This window comes from Sinohyriopsis cumingii, chromosome 13, assembly GCF_028554795.1.
Source record: "Sinohyriopsis cumingii isolate HCF-2022 chromosome 13, ASM2855479v2, whole genome shotgun sequence".
Lineage (NCBI taxonomy): Eukaryota > Metazoa > Mollusca > Bivalvia > Unionida > Unionidae > Sinohyriopsis > Sinohyriopsis cumingii.
The window spans coordinates 69,726,893-69,753,647 of NC_142973.1; the positions used below are offsets into that span (position 1 = coordinate 69,726,893).

At 35.6% G+C, this 26,755-nt stretch overlaps 1 protein-coding gene across 4 annotated transcripts in view; it reads right to left on the reverse strand.

The window, feature by feature from the left end:
- LOC149785794 (histone-lysine N-methyltransferase SETDB1-like) overlaps positions 1–26,755 on the reverse strand; it is a 194,039-nt gene that overhangs the window by 31,903 nt on the left and 135,381 nt on the right. For 2 of the 4 annotated variants that reach the window (XR_016425452.1, XM_089979716.1), the window contains exons 25-27: positions 25,659–25,712; positions 16,597–16,683; positions 1,294–1,457 (exon numbers count right to left, since the gene is read on the reverse strand). Coding sequence is in view for 1 of the 4 variants with exons in the window: in XM_089979716.1 (XP_089835842.1) it covers positions 1,294–1,457; positions 16,597–16,683; positions 25,659–25,712 (305 nt within the window). In the remaining 3 variants the exon portion in view is untranslated. The remainder of the gene's footprint in view (positions 1–1,293; positions 1,458–16,596; positions 16,684–25,658; positions 25,713–26,755) is intronic. The other 2 variants (XR_016425453.1, XR_016425454.1) reach the window with 2 other exon arrangements.

The following is a 26,755-nucleotide window of genomic DNA, read 5'->3' on the forward strand; positions in this document are numbered from 1 at the left end:
TTATTTATTTTTAATCCTACATTGCCAAATACATGTAACTAAGGGTGCAAGTTTCAGCTGTAATTTACAACATGGAAATATTGAAAGAAATGTAGCACATTAGAATGATGTTTAAAGGGTTATGGTCTCCACTTATTGCACTTTACCCTAAAGATACAGTGATAAATTGTTGGCAAAATAAACTGTCTGATTACTTAACTTCTCTTTGTAACTAACAATGGTTAAAAAATTACATTCTATAAAATGCTTAGACTGCATTCATTACAACAATGCACATTTTGTTTTTATTTTAGCTATCCATAACTAATTATTACATTCACTGCTATATACAGTTCCATTACTCAGTTTCATTTCTTACAATTCAAAAAAATGATCTTTTTTGTTTTAATATTTTGTGAATCTCTAACACTACTATTTTTATTTTCGTGAGTTCATCCTTCCACAGCTGCCTTATCGGGGGAGGTACTGCCTGCTTCAACTTAATAATATTTGCTTCTGACAATAATTTTCCAATTATGCAACAGACTTGACAAGAAAAACAGATGCTGAAGATTATAAAATAACTTTGAACTTATATATCTGACCATAAACCATATGTGATGATGTGGAATTAGGGTATCCAACCATCAGTCAAATTCTGTGCATCAGAAGATGCCAAAGTCTCATTTCTGCATATAATTTTTGACCCTCAAATAGGATTTCCCTATCCCAGTCAGTTCATGTGATGGATTCTGTTAATAATGTGATGGATTCTATTAATAATGTGATGGATTCTATTAATAAAGTGATGGATTCTATTAATAATGTGATGGATGCTATTAATAATGCATTTGATTCTATTAATAATGTGACATTCTATTAATAATGTGATGGATTCTATTAATAATGCATTGGATTCTATTAATAATGCGATGGATGCTATTAATAATGCGATGGAATCTATTAATAATGTGATGGATTCTATTAAAAATGTGATGGATGCTATTAATAATGCAATGGATTCTATTAATAATGTGATGGATTCTATTAATAATGCGATGGATTATATTAATAATGTGATGGATTCTATTAATAATGTGATGGATGCTATTAATAATGCATTTGATTCTATTAATAATGTGACAGATTCTATTAGTAATGTGATGGATTCTATTAATTATGCATTGGATTCTATTAATAATGCGATGGATGCTATTAATAATGCGATGGATTCTATTAATAATGTGATGGATTCTATTGAAAATGCGATGGATGCTATTAATAATGTGATGGATTCTATTAATAATCTCCTACCAGAGATTTTGTTGCTGTGATCTGGTGGTTCAAGGTCTGGTAGTTCATCCACATCCATTGCTTCTGTGCCTGACAGGTTGTTTTCAGCATTATCATTGATAACCTGTATTTCCTGCTCCTCCTCCTCTCCATCTTTTTCTTTCTTATCTTTAATCCGTACAGACCTGGAGCAGACAGATATACATACTGGTGAATAATGATCCACTGGTTCTTCACTGACTGTTATTCAGCACAAGTTACTCTAGACATTATGACTATAAATAAATTAAGGCATTTACAACTTTTCTTTTGTCCAAACTGACCCACAAGTGACAGCCAAGCATAAATGGGAATAGATGTAATATAAATAACAAATACTGGCTTTATGAATAAATTATAGCATTCACAGATTGCAACATATCTAAAAAATCTAAAAATGAAAGAGACAGGTAAGACAAGCTTAAGTGCCAGAGCCAGGTCTTATGACATTCCTGTCTGAAGGTGTGTTCTCCATCTTTAAAGGCTTCTCCTGCAGAAACATATTTAAGGAGAAAAAGTCAACAATTAGTAGAACCCACCCCCTTCTTTGATGCCATGAAAATCTAGGAGTAGAGGGCCAGAGCTTGGTTACTGAGCACCATCTCTACTGCACCATTGGATAAAGGAGTGTACCTCTTTCTTTCATCACAACAGATTCAACTGGTGAAAGCACATGGTGTACCTTATGAGAGAAGGAACATCTTGAAACTTCAGTAACACTTTTATGACAGAGAGGTACCTGACCAAACCTCTGAAACAAGGCTTAGCCAAGCATCTGCAGGAATGAGGAAAGGGGAAAAATGCAGGAGAGGAAGCAAGCACTGAGGACTGCACTCCTTTTCCTTAGGAAAGGAGGAAGGACTGATAAATTTCCTTCCTGGGTTTTTGCAGTGTGACCATCTAGGGGCTGACTGTTGAGGGGGAGCTTTGAATTGGTTTTTTTGACTGGACTGGGCTGCATGACTATAAAAAGCTTTACTGATGGACTCTGTGGGCAGTCAGAATGATTCTGCTTCTTGGCCAGTTTTGACAGGCCTGGAGCAGATGTGAGGGATATATGTTGCTGGTATCTCAAATCCTGGGAAAACATGAGGGGACAAGTCCTCCAAGAAAGGTCTCTGCCTCCATGGGAGTATCCCTCAGAAGGTTCTTACTTTCCTATTTTTTTTAGACATTGCTCTGGTGCAGCTGAAGAAACTTTTCTGATAAAGCTGTGGACATGGACAATGCATACCTAGATGTTCTGGCCAGTGTTTCCAATGGACAATGCATACCTAGATGTTCTGGCCAGTGTTTCCAATGGACAATGCATGCCTAGATGTTCTGGCCAGTGTTTCCAATGGACAATGCATACCTAGATGTTCTGGCCAGTGTTTCCAATGGACAATGCATACCTAGATGTTCTGGCCAGTGTTTCCAATGGACAATGCATACCTAGATGTTCTGGCCAGTGTTTCCAATAAACACTGAAAGGCAGCTGGTGACAGAGATTTCTTTCAGTAGACTAAAGAAGCTGCAGAAAAAAGGTCCACACATTAGGCTATGGAAACTAGAGACCTAACCATCAGACCTAAGGCCTCAGTGGAAGGCGAGCCAAAGACCTGTGGAAATTCCCACTTGTACTTTTACAGTGTCCAAAGTGGGGTAAATTCAAGGGGCCAAGAAAAAGTGTGAACAATAATAACTAGCTGCAGAGACATAAGGTCTCAGCCAATCATGGACAGTGGGGAAAACAGACAACCTCATATGCTGTCCAGCAAACTCCTGGTTCTTACTTAACATTTTGAAAAACTCGGTAACCATAGCCGAGTGAGGGAGCAACAAGAGATGTGAGTGGGGGGTAATCACAGAGGGTCTTTCCAAACTGGAGAGAAGTTTAGTGTCCTCAGAGCCTGAAGGCGGCTTACAACACAGATCCATGGGTAAAAGATCATAAACCACATTAATCACCTTGTCAAAAAACCAGATATCTTATTCCTCTGCCACCTTGATCAATGGCTGTGTGGAGGTAAGAAACCTAAAGGGTGTAGGTACCACCTTGGCTTGTTCTACATCAAACTCGTGACAATCTATGAGGACCGACAGGACATTTTCATTCCAATCTCACTCCTATAAGGCAGGACATTAAAACCCAATGTCTCTCAGTGGCGGATGAAGACTTGGGGGGTAAAACACATCACAGTAAGTCCCTAGCGGCTGAGTTGGTAGGTAGGTGAGAGTGACACTCACCCCTCCTGGTGTGTTCGGTGAAAAAAGTCTACCTCCTCTCTCCATTTCAACCCACTTTATAAGATGATGATGTCGGCACACTGACCACACAATGACCTCTCTCTCAATGTGGTCAAGACCCTAAGGTACATGGTTGCATGCAGAAGAAGGACCAATCACTATGGGAAGACTTGGGGGTAAGAGGCACTTAAACTGTGGATCTAAAGGACTGTCCCTTGTGACAGATTTGGTAGGTAGGTCTTAACAATGCTTAACCCTCCAGGGGTGTTTGGAGAAAGAAGGTCTACCCTAATCCTTCCATTTTGACCTCATATCATGTTGGCACATGGAGCACTACACTGAACTCTTCCCAAGTGGCCAAGATCCTAAAGTCAATGGCTGCATGCAAAGGAAGGATCAATCACTTCCATGTGGTGCAAGGCCCCACATCCCAGAGATTCTGCATGATTATATCTTCTATTTGGAGTGGTTCCTTGGGCCTACTATGTCTCCGAAGAGACTTTCCGAATCCTATGCCTAGACAGTAGTAACCCAGCAACAACAAAAAATCCCCAAAATTCTGGGGAAGATGAGAAATGCATTTTTCTTCTTCCCTTTGTAAGTCTGTCTATCTGTAGCATGGTCCCACACCATGTCTGACCACAGATTGCAACAAATGAAACCCATCTGTCATTTTACAATTTGTACATGCATGAGAAAAATCTGAAAAGGAACAATACAAATTTCTATGTAAGTATTAGGTGAAAGATCTAACCTGTTCTAAGGTGTTGTCTCTGTTAAATCAATTGAAACAAAAACATACTGATGTTTTAATTATAATGGTCAGCAATACTCATTTTCCTTTCTTTTGGAGACGAAAATTAGCAAAACAAACAGCTTGGTAGGATTCTAATAGTAAAGTAATAATAATAATAAGGAAAGGAATTGTACTATTCTTAAAAATGAAAGATGTTTGATCGCTAAACAAAAATAAATATAAGTAAGGACTGGTGTGCAACCTCCATTAGAGAAATAAAAATAGAAAAAAGTCATATTGAATGGAATATGAATTCTGATGTATCATACAGTATTACACAAAAAAACATAATAAAGACAAGTCCACAGACCCGACTGGTAAGAACTGCAATAACTAAATACCTACCCAAGCTAGGAAAAGGAATAAAATAATTCTCAAACACAGTAACTGGTGTTCTAACACCACTTTGGAGGAGTAACCTCAATGTAAAGTTATGAAAAAATATGGAACCAAAAAATGTCAATAACTCTTGAATTCCAAACAGGAATAATGTTTGTAATTTCAAATACTAAAATGATCCACAAAAGGCCAAATAAATAATGTGTGGTTTTAGGTTAATTTTAAAAAATTTAGGGTAGGTAGATCAGTACAAAGGTTTTCTTTAGTTGGTCCCGATGGATTTAAATAAAGCTATAAATTAGAAATTAGCATCATTTGTATCCTGAATTTTACTTCAATCATAATTATATCCTTTGTTAATTTTGTTTCTTCTTTTTTCCCATTTTTTTTCTCCTCCGAAAAATATAGTTTCTGCAGAAAAAAGGAGGGTCAGTTGGGTATCCAGAACCAAGAACAATTTTTGTGTGTGTGGCCTAATGAAAGTGCTCAATTTGAGATGTATGACTAATCAAAGTCTCAATCCGTGATGTATGGCTCAAAAGTGAAGGCAATTTTTCTTCAAAGTATCATGGCTGTGACCAGGAAAAGAAAAAGAGCTAGTGCACAAGGAACAGGGTCTTGTGTTATATGTTGGAGATTTCTAGATAATCATCCTATGGGAGGATGAATTCTCATTATGGTTGTTGGTATGTATGTGTGTGTGTGTGATTTGGATTTTTTAACATAGCTTTAAAAAAATTTTGTCATATCGCTATTATATCTGCAGTGGGGCAGTTTATAGTGATGTCTGGCAATGGGGAATCATGCCGCAGACATGTAGACAGACATGTAGCATCATGTCCCACCCAGTCACATTAATATGAAACCAGGTTGACCAGTACTAACATTAACCTCTTAATGCTGAGTACCTAGCGAGGCAGTTGTTAGTACCATTTCTCTAAGTCTTTGGTACGACTCAGTTGGGGTTGGAATCCATGAACTCCCGCATCGGAGGTGGATGCTCTAACCACTAGGCCACTGGAGTAGTCAAATTTAAAGGGCTTTCCCCACTTAACATCTCCGCTTATTAAACTTTATCCTGAAGTTACAGTGAAAATTTGTTGGCAAAATAAACTGGTGTTGGTCATTGGTATTTTCCATCCACAAGGATCTTGGTACACACATTACATGTTTTGAAACTATGCCCCCAATTTACATTTAATTCTTTGTCCCTCTATATCTGAGAATGAGAAGATAACTTGCGGTGGTTATAATATTAAAGGAACATAAAGAGAATACCATAAGCTTATCTAAATCAAAAGTAACATAAGCAATATATCAAATGTCTGCCAAATGGAAAATATAATGATTATGCTGTTGTTGTTGCTGTAGGGTTTAACGCCATTTTTCAGCACACGATAGGCTATACAAGGCGGTCAGTATTTATGGTGGAGGAAGAACCTGGGAAACCCCCCGGAAAGAACCACCGACCCAAGAGAAGCTACTGGCAGGCTTTCTCACATACCCACATTGGCCGAATCTGAGACTCGAACCTACGCAGACAGGTGAATTGGCAGTGATCCGTAACGGAGAGCGCTTTGGACCACTCGGCTACTCGGGGCCCCTAATGATTATGCTTCCTTCAATCTGATTAAAATCGGATCTCTGCTGTCCTATGTGAAGATCACACGATGCTTTGGGGTCATGTTCTGGTGACTTTTGAATTACCCAATGGAAATGCAGCCTTAAAAAATCTGAAAGTGAATCAAATTGTTCGGTACACATCCATGCTCTTCTTACACACTGCTTGGTCTCCAAATGTGAAGCAATAAGATTTCATCTGATTGGCTGATAAAATTAGCAATTATGGCGATAACATAGGTTTCCAGAACATGACCTCTAACTGGTCACTGTCAGATCTTTATGCATAACAGTGGAGATCTGATTTTAATCAGATTGATGCTTTCTGATGTAAAATCATCCAAGTGATATTACCAAAATATACTCAGGAAACATACTGTTTCAATAGTCACAAAGGATAAAAGCTTTCAATGGACTTATATGCAATAGATATATGGCACAAAAGTAACTCTTCATGGAGTCATTGTTAGCTTCATCATGGATCTATTGAATAAAAAAATCAACAGGTGCATTACCTGCCCCAAATGCAAGCCAGTCACAAAATTTAGTCATGGTAAACAATACAAAACTGAAGTTTATTTTTAAAAAGCATTCTTCTTCTTTCATTCTTGGTGACCTTCCTTTGATCTTAACCTCTGACCTTTTAACCCCAGAATCAATAGGCATCTTCCTTGTTTCAAATGCAAGTCATGTACATAGTTTTGTTAAGGCATGATATACAGAGCTTACTCTAAGTTTTATGTAAATCATTTTTCCTTCCTTCAGACCCTGTGAACCTCAACCATAACCTTATGACCCCAAAATAAATTGGTGTCTTCCTTGTTTCAAATACAAGCCACTCACAACATCTGGTCAAAGCAGGTGATCAAGAAATCAAGATATCATGTAAAAACCATTTTTTTTGGGAGTCATTGTGATATTTAACATTGACCTTTGAGCCCATAATCAATGAGTGTTGTTATTTCAGATGGAAGCCATTAAAAAAGTTTTGTTGAGAAACCTGATACACTGTGAAGTTATTCTATCAAAATCGCCGGACTCTTAATCTGTTTCTCTGACCTTGACATTTCAATCCTGGAGCCTAAGATGGATAGATTTCCTTTTCCTTGCCCCAAATGCAAGTTGCTAACAAAATTTAATAATGGCAGATATGGAGAACTTGAGTTATTTTTCAGATAAAAAAGAAAACAGATGGAGAGTCCAACAAATGGATGGACACCATAAGACCATGCAGTTTGCATTTTGGTGGGTGCATAAAAAATGGCATAATGTTAAACAATTTAAAGGCATACATTTATGAACGTTTTCATTTACAATTTTTTACAGTACATGAAAACAACAATTATGCAGAAGAAAAAGAAACCGGAGCTTATACTGGCCAAAGAAGAACTACTGATACCGCTTCACTGGATTGACTAATGTTTTATACAAGACAGAATCATTAAGCTTAAATTTCTGTTTCCTTCTCTCATGGGCTCAATTAATCTTTCATTTTGGGATGTCCAAGACTTTCTGTGTTGGAAAGAGCTACTATAATTGCATGCACTCTAAAACATGCAAATAGAATTACTTTCATATCTTGACAGGAGAAAAATATTTCCAATGTCAGAACATAGCCACTTGTGCAAGACAGGTGAATTATATTAAAAAAAAACACTTTTCTTACATATTCTGTCACTTGCTTATGGTTTTTAAAATTGTTACCTAGAGAAAGGAACCTTATATCCAAGACCATATATTTACAGACTGCAAACTTTTAAACACTTGCAAAAGACTTGCTGTTCAGTAGCAAAAGACTTGATGACTTGCAGAATGCCTATATATGGAAATTTGTAAACAAACTTACTTTCTGATTTATATACATGCTTTTTAGAACATTTATTGAAACAAAAAATATCCTTGCCTGTAGAATCATTGCTTACTGGACAACTGAGAGACTATTACATCCTGTAAGTGCACCGACATCATGTAAATTCTCTTTCTCCCTCTCTCATTACTGCTACTATCATTATTAGTTCAAAATTATTCTGCTGATGTTCTTTTTGACAAATTGCTTTTTTTTAAAATGTCTATCTGCCCAACTCACACACACACCATATTAGGAGATGCTGTAAACACAGCTTTTTATCTTCTGCTGAACTTTGTGTGTGTGTGTGTGTGTGTGTGTGTGTGTGTGTGATTTAGATTTTTAACATAACTTAAACAATATTTCAGTCCTATCACTACAATGTCTGCAGTGTGGCAGTTTATAGTGATCTCTAACACTGGGGCATCATGCTGCAGACATGCAGCATCATGTCCCACCCTGGTCACATTATGCTGACATTTATGTGCATTTTAAACAATTTTTCAGTCATATCGCTATGATGTCTGCAGTGTGGCAGTTTATTGTGATGTCTAGCACTGGGGCATCATGCCGAAGACATGTAGCATGATGTCCCACCTAGTCCCATTATCCTGACACCAAGCTAACCAGTCCTAACACTAGCCTCTTAATGCTGAGCGCCAAGCAAGGCAGGTGTTGGTACCATTTTTTAATAAGTTTTTGGTATGACTCGGGCAGGGACTGAACCCACAACCTTCCACATCTGAGGCGGATGCTCTAACCACTAGGTGACCGGAGTGGTGATAAAACCAGGTGATAAATCTCCTAATTCAAGACCATGAAGAAGATACCTAACAGGTTCCTAATTAATCAAGCCTTAATTAATGTTAATACATACATAGTTTACTGTTATGAATTTATAGTTACAGGTTTTCATGTTCCATTATATTTGTTCATCACAAATCTGCACTTTTTTTAATACTTTTCACAATAGCCATGATATCTCCGTACTGCTTAGATCTCCCTGTTTAAAACAGGTGCAAATCTACAATAGTGTGTATAATATTCATTCAGGCTCATAAGCAGTCCAGCTGAAGGTGGCTAGTGGATTCTTTGATGGCTGCAGCTCAGTAAGGTTGTGAAGTATACATATAGTTGTGTTCCTAGGAGTGATCAGGTACCTTGAAATTGGAAATCTAGAAGATTTTGGTTTTACTGACACTAAATTTCACTGAAAAATATATAATTCAAATAACTTTAATACCATTCATTTCCGCCATTTACAAATGCTAATTTTGGGGGTATTAGACAAATAATTTCATTATTTTTTCAGTCGTCACTATTCATATGAAATCACATAAACACAAAATTTGCACAAGTTGAAATAGGTTAAATCAGTGGATACCTGTATAGTTGTCAGCACTGTGTCAATCACACTGACACACAGTGGATACCTGTATAGTTGTCAGCACTGCGTCAATCACACTGACACACAGTGGATACCTGTATAGTTGTCAGCACTGTGTCAATCACACTGACACACAGTGGATACCTGTATAGTTGTCAGCACTGTGTCAATCACACTGACACACAGTGATGAGGTCAAGAATACTTTTTTGAATTATTTATTTAGCAAGATTGTGGATATGATCTTTTGAGCGTAAGTATCAGTAGAAACAAAATTACATTTTGATGAACCATTTGCTACGATGTGCCTTAATCAATGACTAACACCCAAGACTCAGTCATACTATTATCCAAGTCTACACTAAGTTAAGAATCTGATACAATTTATCTAAAGCTGGCATGATTTAAAACAACAGTTCAACATAAACTCTTATGAATGTTTAAAGCAAAAACAAAAAACAATAAAGACAAGAAATCAAACATGATTTTAAAGACATACAAACACAATATATCGATACAATCGGACAAAACACACAGCACCTAACTTAAAATATAAGCAAGCTAAGCACTTTAAATTGCAGTATTAAGAAGTGAATTTAGAATTTGGGTAAATTAAAAACCTCAAGTTTTGACAACTTGCCGAACAAAAAGCTGTACCTTATAACTATACATAAAATCTGTAACTGAAATTAAAGACAGAAACACCAATTTAGCTGGGATGCAGATTATGCTAGACTATTACTTACATCTTATGCAAAATCAATCTGAATTGAGCAGAGTCAACAGATCACTGATGTTATGCTTAGGTGGGCATAGCTGAATTAAGGTGAGATTGTTTCCAGGTTATCTTTGATGTTTATGATAGAGGAAGATGGAATCAATTATAACTTCATTTGATTCCTTTTTTAATCAAATATCTGTACTTGTTTGATTGCCCATCAACATACATGTGATTCTACCTGTGGGAGGACAAAAGTAACCATTTTAAAGGCTGTCTGTTGCACATACCATTTTATAGTTACAACCTTTTTGCTTCTGAAACATAAAAATTAATTTTTTCTAAGACACAAAATATCAATATAGTTCTGCATGTTCTTCCCAGATTACAGTAACCACTGGGAACCATTCTACTAGAGACTGGAAATTTAATGAGTGCAATGAAAGAAATTTAACGAGAGTGCAATGAAATTTGATAATTTGGTTATGAACCCTGAAATGTGTATGCAACTAGCTGTTAAATGATTACCTTACTGTTGTAATCTGGAGAGTTTAAGGCCATATGCAGGACTTTTATGACGTGTTGTAAATAATAATGGAATCTAAGTAGGTTCATGGCACCTTTCACATTTATAATAATAATCGGGTATTAAAAATACAGTGGCCCCTCAATGCAAGTTTGTTCGAGAGAGTCATAAAATATACATTCATCCCCAAAATGGATCCATGACAATGAATATTTTATATGAAGGATGAGCAAGGCACTGATGAAACTGCTTGAATTTACAGGTTTATCACAATGTGCACATCCAGAAAGAAAGAAATACTGTATATTTATCTGACAATACACCTTTGCTTGATGATGATCCCATCTTCATTTTTAAAAATGTTTTGGCAGTTATTTACAGAGGACATCTTTGTCTAATAATAAACCCACCCCTTACTTTTTGCCAAATTTATTATGCTACCCCCACCGCTTATCATGGAGGACATCCTTAAGGCACATCAAACTTCAATTCCTAATGGACTTGTAAGCATGCAAAATAAAGAAAATTCTAATTTTATACAAAAAAAGAACCAGATAAGTAACAAGAGTATCATAAAAAGAACATGTCCAATGTTTAACAGGTACTAATGTATCATGTTAGACTCTGGAGATTATTGATCAATAAATTTCAAAGACCCTGACCTTTGGTCCAAATATGTGGTCTTAAACTAATATTACTGTAAAGAAACCATTATTTTCTTAGCAGACTTAAAATGATTATGACTGACCTCTATATCACTGAATCTAGAGGTATCTTTATTGCCCTAAGTTCAAGCCATCCACAAAGTTGTTCAAGGAACTTAAGAATAAATTTATTCTACAAAATTTAATTTTCTTTGAGGCATAATTACTTTTATCTTAGACTTTTCTCCCCAAACCAAAAGACCTCTTCCAAATCTTTAGTGCAAGCCATCAGTAAACTTTGGTCAAAGTCCATCATTACCTCCAATAAGTTTTTATTTAAAAACTTTGTTTCTCTCCAGACAGCTTGACCTTAACCTTTAACCTTTCATTTCCAAAGTCAAGATTTCATCCCTACTGTAAATGCAAGCCATTCACAAGTTTTGTGATATGGAACTAAAGTTTTTGTTCAAAAACCATTTATCTTCTTTCAGTCTCACTGACCTCGACTTTTTACCTTTTGACCCCAAATCAATACGCTTCTTTCTTTTGTGAGGGTACATGGTTTGGAATTGACCTTTGACCTTTTGACCTGCACATTTACAGTCTCTCAACAATTCAACAATGTTCGGTCCAAATCTGTGATTTGAGACAAGATGTTATTGTGCAGAAATCATTCTTTTTCTTTCATTGACAGTGACTGACTTCTGACAGCAAAATTAATAAGCCTATCCATACATAAGGAACAAGCTATCTACAAAATGTGGTCTAGGTATGTGATGTTAAGCATAAACCAATTGTTAAAAATATTTATGTTCTACCTTGACCCTTTGACCCCCAGACTCTTAGGCTTCTACCTTACAACATCTGCATGCTATCCACAAAGCTTGGTAATTGTAAATGGTGGAGTACTCATATTATAGTGTAGAACCCATTTTTCTTTTTTCAGTCAGTGATCTTGACTTTTGACCTTTTGACCCCAAAATTGACAGGGTTCTTCCTTACCTCTTAGTGCAAGCTATCCACACAGCCTGGTGGATGCAAGGGTTGTAGAAATGAAGTTATTGTGCCAGGAGAGGAAAAAATAAATGGACAGATATTCAGACATATAAAGAACAATACATTCTTCCAAAATTGGCAGATAAATGAGTCAATACAAAGCTTTAAATATTTCTGAAATCATCATAATAATAAACGCATCACTGATCACACTGCAGAAAAATCACACAGATTAAATTAAGATAACACTTATGTGCATGAGCTAATCAACAATGTAATTAATTAGTCTCATCTAAAAAAAATATTGATAAAGTCTCCAAGAAATTGCACTAAGGAAAATTAAATGTAAAAAAGTACACTACAAGCACAACACAAGTACCTGTTAGCAAAATGAAACCTGTCTTTAGAGACCACAAATGGCAAATCAAAAATTGGTCCCTGAAGAACACAGAATCAAATTTTACAGTCTCTTAAGATAGGTCATTTTTTAAAAGAGGTGGTATTTAGGACAGGCTGGATAATATATAAAAGCAACTGCACTGTAAGTATTAAAAACAAAACTAGAAATGCATGGAACTGAAGAAGGACATATGTACATTTTTTCTACTCACTGATTCCTCTTCAACCCCCTAACCCCCATCCCTTCCAATCTTCATTCCCTGTCCTGCTTCACAAATCTGGGGTATAATGATTCTAAGAATCATGGAACATTCCAAACACAACCAAAAATCTGAAGTGTAAAAGGAATTGGTTGGCACTACACATACACAATAAACTAATACATGCAAACACAGCATGCATTATCACATACCATATTACTCCGATGATAAGACCAGGGGGCCAGCCTAAATAATTGCCAGTCAAAGTTGTGGATGGGCTAATTCTCAGATATGGCAATGTCATATCTGAGCCAGATCATCACTATTGGGTATACTGTCTTTAACTATTCATTATGTTATAGAAAAAGTGAGAGCTTTTTAGTGAAATATCTTCATCATAACACATTCAGCAAGCATGTAACTTTTTATAACATTTTTTGATAAAGAAAACTCATTTCAGATTTGAAAGCCATGGTCTGGAAAGTGGTGTCTGATCCTTCGTTGTGGTTAGTCCAGAAATATGTACCTACACTAGCAGTAGTCATTGATTTCACAAGAGAAATATATAAATAATAATTAAGCATTACAAAATACACTCAGTTCATGTGCATTTGTTCTCATTTTGAAATTGCAGGAATTTGGAATATAATTCTTGTTTCACAATTGCGAGTTATTTAATAATATGGAAATGATCTATAACTTTAACTGGCAATGAACAGGGACAAGGAAATACTGTATCGCCAACACATTAATGTTCTGCTCTAAGCGTGACAAAGGAGTGTTTCCTTCACATTTTAGAAATGCTCAACAGTCGGCAGGTTTTGAAATGAATCTGAATGAGTAACTTACTGATTTCATCACATTACTAAACTTGAAAAAATACAAAAGTGTGCTCCAAGATTTGTGTATGATGATTTTAGCTATCATAACTTTAACTTATAGCAAGAATGTCAACTCTAAATGTGCATTGACTTTGGATTATAGCTCTAGAGCCTTTCAAAATAATGAATAAGCTTGCTCCATGTTTGGATGATTTAATATGTTTTAAACACATTAAATATAATTTTAGATATTAATTTTTTTTAGAAGTCCCAAGAATAAAAACATCAACATTTGGCTATGGAATAAGTCACCTGATCACTTTAGAGAACAATCACATTTTAACTCACTTAGATCTTTAATTCTATCCTGGAATGGTAAAGACTGTAAATAAAATATCTGTAAATACTCTCCCTCCCATGATGACAGCAAATGTTTGTAGCATTTGTTTATCTGTCCTTGTCTTATGTACTAATCAAGTGCCATACTGTTAGATCCTTTCTTTCTAAGTCCATCACAGCATGCTTTTTCAGTCCTAATTAGCTGTTTCTGAATTTTAAATTTAAATTCTCATTAATAATAATAATTACAAAAATTATATTCCTAAATTATGTTTCTTAATTTAACCTTGGTAATAAATTCACTTTTTGACCAATTCTGAATTTATGTGCTATGATGTGTCTGGATGACTTGCTAATCATGCTTGTTGTAATGTCGTATTTGTTTTATGTCGGTATAAAGCTCATTAGAGCTTATGTTGAATAGTTGTTTTAAAACATGCCGATGTTAAATAAATCGTTAAATAAATCTTACCTTACCTTATCATATCTTAGAGAGATCACTTTAAGAAACAATATCTGTAAGTAGTTTTTGAATGAAGAATGATTTTCATGTTGCTTTAAGATACAGAAACAAATTGTTTATTTGTACAAAATTATAAATGTTTGCATTCACTTTTGTTCACCCCAAAATCAGAAGTTCGATTGGGCTTAATTTGGAACAGCATGCCAATAGTGGTTGAAAACTCCAAAAGTCCAATTGCCCAGACAGGCAAGTACAACATGTAAAAAGATTTTACTCTTCACGAATGAACTATTACCCAAGGGGCTATTAAAGAAATATTTCATAGAAATATAAATTTTGACAATGATAATGACCTAAGACTAAGTGGAAGATTGTTTTTCAGAACTTATTGTAACCCATCTAACACCAGTTGTAATTAATAAAAAAACTGAGACAAGCCTGCTCTCTGTCTGGTAAGCATTTGTTAGTATTGAAGGGTGAGAGCTAAGCACTTGTATATGCTTGTTTGTAAGTTTTGCTGTAATTTTTAACACATTGGTGTCTATATCATACCATGTCTTTCCCAAAGACACCCCGGGAAGACAACCTGCCTGGGCAGGTGTGAAACCTGTGACTCTTTTGTATGAACTTGATCAAAACAAATATAAAACAAACTTCTGGTAGGAGGTAGAATTGACAAACAAGATTGACAATATTTTTGAAAATCTATCCTTTACATTAAACTAAACACTGGAAAGACCAGGCAACTGAGTGCCAAATTTACTCAATAACTGGAAATTTTCAATAACCATTTTGAAGCAGGTTGGTGAATTTTTAACCACCAGCAGGTTGGTGAATTTTTAACCACTGCCCTATCTGTTACAAGTTAATCAAATTTGGTTTAGCTGGCTTTTGAGCATGGGTATATCATTGGAGAAATAAGGTAGTCCACCACTCCCTCGTTTTCTTTCGAATGTATAGGAACAATACAAGGTTGCTAAAATTTACAAATACTCCAATGGAGACCGCTTCCATAGTAAAGGTTGTTTTTTTTATACAGAAAAGAATAATAAACCTCAGATGATGGACTTCCAAAAACAATGTTTAAAAATCCAACTGTACACAAATTCTGTCAATTGTGAGAAGAAATAATCTGGTAACTAATGAAATAGGTCAACCACTTACATGACACAATTGTGCAGTTGAAACACTGAGTTTCACTCACATGACAAGAAATGTCTTCTGTTGCAATGTGGGATTTCACTAACTCAACAACAAAATACATAGCATTGCTAATATGAGTGACTTGACTAAGAGATGTACAGGTATGGGTTACAAAAGATCATACTGTGGGACTCATTCATACATATAAAGCAATAATAGTACAGTGCTTTTAATATAGCTTCATAACAACATATACTGCATACAGGGACATTTGATCATTTTTCCATTGTTTGTCTCCAGGCATCTGACATGAGAGTACATCAATCTGGGAAGGGAATACATTAGACCCTTCATTATACTGAACAATACAAATTATGGATCTCTTTTCTTCTGAACCAAACTATGGTATGTTCTTCATCTAGTAATATCCATATAAACTGTTTCCAAACTGTCCAACTACAAACTCATTTAACCCCACTAGATTTGTATCATTCCCTGAAAAGTTAAGATAATCAAGGTTGAACTGTCCAGACCAATCTATTTAATCCCATGCAAACAGTGCCCATTGGAAAAATAAGTTAACTGAACTGTTGGATAACAATTTTGGATAATGCACAATATACATGTATTTTGCAGTGACATCCTATCCAAGCTACAGCTGAATGAATGAACATTGGATAAATGAGCCTGGATTGTATTCCCACTTAAGTGGTTGGCACCATTTGCTAGAGTATTTACAGCATAACACCAAGATGGGCTGATGCAATAAAAATAAAGCATCATGTGGAACATCCCTGTATACAATATTGAGTGATTTTACCATTCACAATGGTCACCATCTCCTGACCGGGATGAGTCCCGTCTTAAAACCAACTTTCCAATTTCTCTATCATCACTAGTTCTTTTCCTGCAATAGAAAGCAGGACGTAGACGCAGCTTCCTGAAGTGTATCCATTATGTAATTGTACACAGACTTACTGCTCTTCTAAATACTTAAGGCTACATACTTTTGATAAGACAGAAACCTTTACTAATGGCGCTAATTTTACCTATTCTAGCCAAAACAATCAATTTAAACTGACATCTACATTTCCAAAATAGACTGTTGACTTGTGTAGAGTGAAGTTTTTCAAAACTGGGTTCCTCATTCCATTTTTTCAAACTTAAGTGGTCTAAAACCAACATCACTCAACTTAATTAGGAGATCTCATGTTTTAATAATTCTTTATCATGTATTGATGCATGCAGATTTTGTTTAAATTTGATGACTTAAAGCCAGGACAGGTAAAAGAAAATTTCACTGAGTACAGATTTGTTATCACCCATGTAAAACATACTCTGCACCTTAACAGTCATAGTGCTTGTATACATGATTAAAACAGGATAATGAAAATCACATAAAGGAAACGGTTGAAATGACAGCAAACTAGTTCACTCACACACACACACGTATGCATAGATTATAAGATGGATATAAACGAATGCTACAACAAAATAATCCCATAGAATTGTCCAATTTGTATAGCTCGTGACATGCATCTCCACTTTAACTTCCATCCAGATGTTTGAACATCTGAGGTCAAATTTAAGTTGGGTATATGCATTTCTATTTTCATGCCCAGTATTTACATGCATGATTATAAGGAAGGATCAAACCAGTTCCATACTATGATCATGGGATAGTTCCTCAAGCTCAATGTTGATTACGTGCATAGAATTATACTTTTTGCACAGTAAATGTTATGTATGGTCATTGGGTGCAGATCTCAATAATTTTCAAAGTTATGACCCAGGGGCCAAGTTCCTTGGGGTATAGATGGAACCTGGGATAAATCTTGATTACGTGTATAAATTTTTCTTTTTATGACCAGGAAGTATACACACCTCTTCCTAGATAACTCCTGCACAACATGGTCCACAAACAGAGATAGCACTATAAGCGAGGGTCCTAGTTACCGAGGGATCTCCCAAAAATCCGTTAGACTTTGAGAAAACTGCGGGGAGTGGGGGGGAAGTAGGAAACTTGGCTGTTTAATGACTGAATCCTTGTTTTACAATCACACTGACAATAATTGCTAATAACGCACTGTTTCTAATGAAGCTGTTTGTGATTCTGTATAACTTACATTTAACTTCAAAATGTACATGTGAAAGATCATTAACACTGATCCGACTGATTTCAACACGTGTACACGAAAACATCTGTGTATTACATGACTGATTTTTGTTTTGTTGATTAGTCTGGTTCCCGGAGTGGTATTTAATAGTATAGTGCCAAGTAGGGAGTCAATGTAGCAGGGAACTAGACAAACTGTTGATACACCACCAAACATGATTCCATTTTTATCAAAAAACTAGCGACATTTATTTTGTGAGAAACTAAATTTTTGTATTGTTCAATTAGGGCATTTAAATATTAATGTACTGCCAACACTAGGCGTGACATTTTCATTGAATATCTTTAGTTACGATTCAATAAGAATGTCATCTGGAAAGAAAATATAATAAATTATATGATTTCTTATTAAAAGTTGATAATTTCGTAATGTTGATTAAAATTTCAGGTCTTATGTAACTTTTTTGACCATAAAACGAGTGTAAAATGAGCGATATATCAGCATTTTAGCTACCAATTTTGATCACAATTTTCTTCAAGTTCAACAAACATGGATGCATTTTTTTGTATTTTTTGGTTAAAAAAATGGGAGCCACGCCTGACCCCATTTATAAGCGGGTTTGCAAGTTGTCAGGGAGTGAGTTATCGAGGGAGTGGTGTATGAGGTTATCAGGTAAGGGATCATACTAATTTCCTGTTATGACACAGAGATTAAGTCCCTTGGGTACAGAAATGCTATGGAGCATGACCCAGCAGTTCTATGGAGCATGACCAGGGGTTCAATGGAGAATGACCCCGGGGTTCAATGAAACATGACCCATGGGTTCCAGTCAGACATGCTGACACTTGGGTCACAACAATCACATATGCCAATACTCTGAAATGAAACAGCCAACTCCAGATGTTTTTTTTAATGGATGTACAATTAACCCTACCTAATGAGCCCCACCACATCAATAAGATCTAAATACCAAGGTGTTGTCACAATCTACACCCATAAGAAATCATTGAGCAAATGTTTATATATCTACCTCTAGTGGTATAGGAGTTCAAAGGCATTACAAATGTACACATCTATCTACATAATATACATACAAAATGTGGACTGTATTACAATATCATTCTAAAAGTTTTAGTCATGGGTTTGGAATTGTCAGCTATGTGCATTGAATCTAGAGACTGTCAACAGAACCATTGATGTCTATCAGTCTCTACTGCTATATAAAGCTGACTATATCTTCAATCTGTCCTCACAACTCTAAGTGCAAGATTTATAAACAAATCAGCAGTTACCAAAATTTTCCAAGTTATTAAGGTAGTTTGAAATGTGCTTGTTTTGTTTTTCATATACGAAGTCAGTTTCCTGCTGTAAAATCTTTCGTTTCAAGGAATAAAAGTTATTACCAGTCAAAAACCTAATTTTCTCATTTCAAACCCAACAGCTGTAAGTACTGATCCAATTCCGAAACAATGATGGAAGTTGGGAAGGGGAGTGAATCAATGACTGACCTTAAATGACAGAAAGGACATTAGTTCAAGTGTCCTGTCAGGATCAAAGTAGACATGTGCTTTTACTAAGGACAGTGGAGATGTGATTATATGCATTTAATGAAGACTGGAGAGGTGAAACATGCTTTTACTAACAACGGTGTTTACTGAGAACAGTGGAAATGTGGAAATATGCTTTTCTGAGAACAAATACTGATGCTGGTATGTTTAAACAAAAATTCTGCTTCTCCATGTCTGTTATAGGATGTAAATAGAAATAAGCTGAATTGCCATTTTCATTCTTTAAAATACAAAAAATTGGGTTGATGAAAAAATCTCCTTATTTGAAGTGAAATCTCCTGATCAAATTTTGTAAACATCCTGAACTGATCTTGCTGGGCTTTCACATATCCACATAAATAACAGGTCTAATAGACCCAAATGCAATATAAAAAACCTGATGTGACAGCAAATTCACCTCACATAAGAAGTCACAAAAATGTATAGTAAATATCATTCAAGGTTATGTCTAATTACAGACCTACCATGTAATTTCTGCTGATTAACATCACACCACTCACACTCACTCAAAGAACAAAATCTATGCAAAAATAATACCTTTACACATACTATTACATAAAACAGTGCACTGAGCATTGCTGGACAATGTTTATCAATGTGACAGTATCCATGTATCAACACTGGCTTATTTGCACCATTGATACTCTGGTGTAATGGTATGCTAACACTGATTTTGGCCTGTACCCAAAACAAATGGTTCTTTGATTCAAACGATGTACCGACTGAAAAGATGCAATCCTAAAAGATTCTCCAGTTGTAAAGAAGAGATAAATTTTCTAAGTGAACAAATAAGACATGTTCTTTTGCACTAATACATTTAATTCATTCAGAGCAATAGAAATGAAAATACAGACAAAGTGGATTTTTCAACTTGTCTGCTCCACAGCATCAAGTGTGTATGTTCATTTGTGTATCAATCAAAATATGGTTTGGAATCTCAGTAATGTAATCTCTTACATATCCAAACATCTGGTAGTTGATTTATTGCTCAGTTCGTGATTTGGATTTTTAACGAACTTAACAATTTTAGTCATATTGCTAAAATGTCTGCAGTATGGCAGTTTATAGTGGTCTAACACAGTGGCATCATGCTGCAGACATGTAGCATCATGTCCCACCCAGTCACATTATCCTGACACCAGGCCAACACTGACCTCCTAATGATAAGCGCTAAGCAAGGTAGCTGTAAGAATTATTTTATTAAGTCTCTGGTATGACTCAGCTGGGGTTTAAACCTGCAACCTCCCACATCTGAGGTGGACACTCTAACCACTTAGGCCACTGAGTGGTCTCTCAGAAATGACACACAATATTTTGAACAATTCACTAAAGAGGTTACTGCTCTAAAAATCATAGAAGCTGTCTTTCTTGTGAGATGTAGATCCAATGATTGGTTAACTGGAAGCATTTGCCACTCCAGAAATGGATTATGTGAAAAGACAATAAAGGATTGGCACTTTCACAGGGAAAAATTAAATTATATCTAAATATTTTAAAGTTTCCTTTTTTGTTTTTATGTAAGAATAGCAATCATGCATGCCTTTTCTGGCATAATATTCCTTGAGGATTTAGCAAAAGAAAAGAAAAAACTCAACATGCATGATCCCAATATTAATGAACATGCCAGGTGCTAAAAAGAATAACACTAGCATGTAATACATCTAGAACAGTCATTAAAGATTTAGATCTTCATTGCCAGGAAATCTGCCAAAATAAAAAGAGTAGACTCTCAATCATCCAAAATCTGGGCGACTAAAAGACAACTTCAGATAATAATGAAGTTTAAATATCTGATGGTCATAGTGTACATAAAGTTGAATATGCTGTTTATTTTATTTCTTCTTAGTTTTATTTTATTGAAAATTTTAACATCTCCGAAGATGAAACCTGTACTTTATGTACATGCATATTCCACAAAAATAAAACAATGTACCATTTTAGGTATTCTTGTATTCTGTTTCTTTACTACATACCTAGGAAGCCTTTTCATAAAACAAACACAAAACCAATACAGAATATTATCATTGTCATCATTATAATAACCTGCATGGCGTAACACAAAGACAAACTTAATACTGTCATGATCTTTACAATATGCATGAAAATGATCAACATCAAACAAATTTTAGATCTGTGGAGTCAATGGATCAGTTAGTTTATTTTTCACATGATATTCACTGTTTTTAAACAATACCCTTAAAAAAACTTGTCAGCACAGTTTGATTTGCACATTTTCTACTGAAACTATCAATCATCAAATACCCTATAGCTTTGCTAAGTCCTGTCAAGAGCTCACTTATTTTTCCACAATCTCAAATATGAGCATAGAAAGTCACGTGTTTGAAGTGTTCCCGATCATGGCCATGTTGGTCTGGTTCTCAGCAAAATCGTTATTATTATCCAATTTTCATCACCGGAATTTGACTTTATTGTGTTGATCAATTGTACGAAAATGGTCCATTATGTGTGCATCCTCTGTGAGAAGTACAAAATGGGATAGTGGTACATCATCATCTGGGTCTTCATACTAACTTCACCACCTGATAAAGTGTCCACAAACCCTATATGCTTGTAGCAGGTTTATATAGTTGTTGCTGTCATTTTTGACTACTCCAGATGAAGAAGACTCAGCGCATACAATAATGTAAGAGACTGTTGCTGTTCTTTTCCCCCAGGACTTTCAGGTAGCACAAAATAATCAGTTTCAGACTCTGTATGATACGCTGGTCCATTGATTTAATTTTACTGCTAGTGTTTGGTGGGAGGAATACCAACCTGATCACTTTCAGATCCTTAATTTTTGGATGAGCAAACACAAATATTATGGATCATCTCTGTCACATCATTCTGTCATCAAGTTTCGTAATACAGATCTTGAAAATCTGTCATCCATGACTTTTGTTGGTAAGGAAATCAGCTGGGAGTGATTTAATATTCTTAAAGAATCAAGGCCACTGAGACTTTCCTATGATCAGTAGTGGTAATTTGTCATTTCCAGACATTTCACACAAACAACTGCTGTTATGTGTACTTACTGAGCTTTCCGTCATATCAATTAACAAAATTTGAGCTTCTTGTCAGGTAGAAACTTGTACCACTCCAGTGGCCTAAGTGGTTTGAGCATTTGCCTCAAAATCAGGAGGCTGCAGGTTTGAATCCCCCCCAAGTCATACCAAAGACTTATAAAAATGGTACTAGCAGCTACCTCGCTTGGTGCTCAGTATTAACAGGTTAGTGTTAGGACTGGTCAGCCTGGTGTCAGGATAATGTGATTTGGGTGGGACATGTCTGGTCAGCCTGGTGTCAGGATAATGTGACTGGGTGGGACATGTCTGCAGCATGATGTCCTAGTGCTTGACATCATTATCACTTAGTAGGTATAGTTTTCCTATAGTATGTGCAGCGTCATACTTTTTATATTACCACACATTAAAATATCACTTTATGTGATTTTGATTGGTCCAATAAGCCCATGAAATTATTCTGCAGTGTTCTCTTTACTGACTGGCTTCCATCAATGGAAAACTTTTTAAATCCTGCCTTCTGGAATTATTGGGGAAAAAATGGTTTTGTCTGTTTCAATACAGCTAATTAACCCCCACAGGGGTTTGTTATGTCATGTATAACATATCATAACATGAAAAATGGCTAAAACCACAAGACAAAAACAACAAGAAGAAGTAAAACTACGGGTATTGCTTGTGTGTTGTGGGGGTTGAGGAAGGCGGTATATATCTGTAGCATATAATCCACCCTATATACAAGCATAGTTTAAATGTTAACTTACAGAAGAAAATAAACTCACCTCTGTTCACTGAAGAATGTGGACATAAACCAGTCTCCAACATGACAGAAGTTTGTCCAACTACTGCATATTTACACAGTAAATATGTGATGCAATTCCGAATAAAAATGAAATTTTGTTTACATATTCTGTAGTCTACTGTTTCAAATCAAACACTGCAAATATCTGGTCACAAATACATTACTGTAAATATAGGAATTTCTGCATCCAGTAAATCTTTTTTTCACATGAATACTGCATTATCAATATAATGTTTAGTTGTGAAAGTGACACCTTAAGGTTACGTAACCATGGTTCGTCAACTGTATGGGTAGTGCATCAAACAATGCAATACCACATACACTAGACATTCTGTGTTAAAAAATGATCTTGTCTTTGTATAATATTTTGCTTATTCAAAAGGCTGTTGTTGTTGTAGGGTTTAACGCCATTTATCAGCATAATGATAGGCTATGCATGGCGGCCAGTATTAATGGTGGAGGAAGAACCTGGGAAAACCTCGGGAAGAACCACCGACCCACGAGAAGCTACTGGCAAGCTTTCTCACATACCCACATTGGCCGAATAAAAGACTTGAACCCATGCAGACAGAGGTGAGATGGCAGTGATCTGTAACGGAGAGCGCTTTAGACCACTCGGCCACTCGGGGCCCCTGCTTTTTCAAAAGGATGCTTGTTCTTGGATTTATAGCTTGTAAGAAAAGTATAATCTACTTTTAAAATTCAATACTAGTTCAACTTTGGTTGGGAATATTTTTTGTGCACGACAAATGAAAGGTGTAGCGTGTCAAAATGAACAAAATAACTTGTTCTTCCTTCCATCAAAATAATTTCCACTGAAATAAAAACTATGTGATAAAAAGAATCTCAAATGGGTTATGATTTAATATCAAATTTATGAAACTTGTTGAATAATGACCAGCTTTTGTGAGTCATGGCTAGCAAAAGCAGGACATTATTCAACTTGTTTCATAAATTCACTATTAAATAATTACGCATTTGAGATCCTCTATCTATAAACTGCCACACTGTAAACATCATAGCGATATGACTCGTTAAAGCTATGTTAAAAATCCAAATCACACACAAGCTTGTAGTAGATCCAGATTTTGTTGCTGTTGTAGATGTCATTTGCATTTTATCTTTCCAGCAGTAAGCATGTCTGTTGAGCCATTTGGACATGGATTGTGAATTGGTGTTCACAGAGTTCTCTTCATTGCAAACTTTCATGATGGAGATGCCATGTCTCTCCTGGAAATGGTCAAGCCAGCCATGGGATGCAATAAATGTAGGAATTAAAAGTTTTTGAGAGAAATGTTCAGCTTTTCATAAAAGCACAGACCCTGAGATGGTGATGTTCTGGTCTCTAGTGGCATTAAATTACTTCAGATTTGCCTCTTCAACCTCATCAAAGGCCCTGGATTTCATTGTCTTATGTTTTGGCCCAACTTCACACAGCCATATTTAATCATTTCATTGTTTTTCAACCATGTTAAAGCTTGTTTACTGGAACAGTGTACTGCTTGGCGATCTCAGATTTGCTTTTCAGCCCTTGTTCTATGTAAAGTTTGATGCTCTATTTGGTTTCTAAACATTTCAGCTCCCTGTTCTACTTCAAGAATGGTGTTGTATTTGGTTTCTATACATTTCAGCTCCATCTTTCACATCACACCTCTTCTTGTTTTCATGGCTTGGTGATTCATATACAATGTAGTAAGCAAAGTGACTTCCTATACATTTTTTTAAAAATACATGTATAGTCGATTGTAGGTTTCAAATGGTAGATTTGACTTTCCAAGTTTCTTTTATGTTACATAAAAATTACTGCCAATAACTGAATTAATAACATAGTCATCAAAATGTGAGTTGCTGTGTTTGCAACAAACAATAAACATGACCCATTTTTCAATTAATCAATGCTTAGTTTGGACTGACAGGTAAAATGATTCAAGATATCAAACATGCCACTCACGATGGTTTTCACACTTTGGATTTCAAAAAGATTAAAGGATTTTAGAATGCCGAATTATTTTGATTAAAGGGGTGTATTCATATAATCAATGTAAAAAGTATATAAACAGGAACAGATGAATAGTTTGGATAATGTTGGATCTTCAGATTATCGGAGATTTTGAACAAATGTGAGTCTACTGAATACATGCCATAAAGAAATTCTTGGCAAGCAGTAAGGGATATTTTCCATTCTTTTTCTTTTTTGCTACACTTTAAGGCTGCAGCAAGGGATCTCCCTTATGATCTGGGTAGTATCACATGCATGCTAACATATTTTCAAACATTACTACACTGTTAATGAAGCTCAATCAAGATTCAAAACTCCAAAGTGTTCCTCAATACCTCCACCCACACCCCTGACTTCTAGCAGCTTTTATTACCTTGTGTCATGTCTCTTATCTGCAACTCCATCAGATTTGCCTCCTTCAAAAGAACTGCAACAGAGACAATAGCCAAGTCATATATAATCACTCCTATTAAGCGAAGATACAGTCCTACCCACTTATATCAATGTCATTTATCTTGACAAGCTGCCTATTTCGACAAAAAAGAAAAGTCCCGGTCTCTTGGTCTACTATTACTACCAAAATTTTAATAAACGTACATGTCGACAGAAGCCCTTGGTTCCAGCTTCAACAAATCCTTTGTTTTCTAATCATTTATGTCGACTTGCTGCCAGTTCCGACCCATACTTTATTCAACAATTAGTTGATCTTGCCACCAGGCTTTAATGTCACGTTCGGATAAAAAAAAAACAGGCTTTTGTTTGGTCCTATAAAGTTGGCTTCTTGTGGCGACTTAAAAGCTATGAAATCTGATCAATTCTTGCATTTTCCAAAGTGATCGGTGATTAAAACAAGTTTATTGTGCTATGAAAGATTCCTTTTTAACTTTATTTAGCATATGTCAATGTATACAATATTACGCCTTCATTAATCATATCAGCTGCATATCTATTGTTCGCTTTTATGTACTTTTCACGATGACTTCTGTAACTAAATACATGTACTGTTTAAACCAATTTGTTGACAGGTTTTTATTTTCCTGTGAACAGCCCCATCCCCTTGGTAGCCTCAATAAAATGGGAACAGACTGACCAAAATCTAGGCTAATTTAAGTACATGTGCTTGAAGCATGTAAATAACAACTATGCAACCATGTGCTAATGCCGACATTGAATATCGTAGTGAATGTTTTTCATATCATGATGTAACTGATGCATACTTTTATTGTGGATTTTATTACACAAAGGTAAACGATATGTAATTTGTCAATATACAAGTTTATTTCACACTGGTTTTGTCTTCATGTACTCAAAATTTCCATTGTTTGTTTTCTCAAAGTGTAAATGCTACTCACTGACGACAGGCCCCTTACTGACGAATTTAACTTGTATCTTTTTTCAGACCACCCTCTCAACACTTATCTCGACATCTGCCTATGTCGACAAAATTTCCTCGGGCCCAAGGATGTCGAC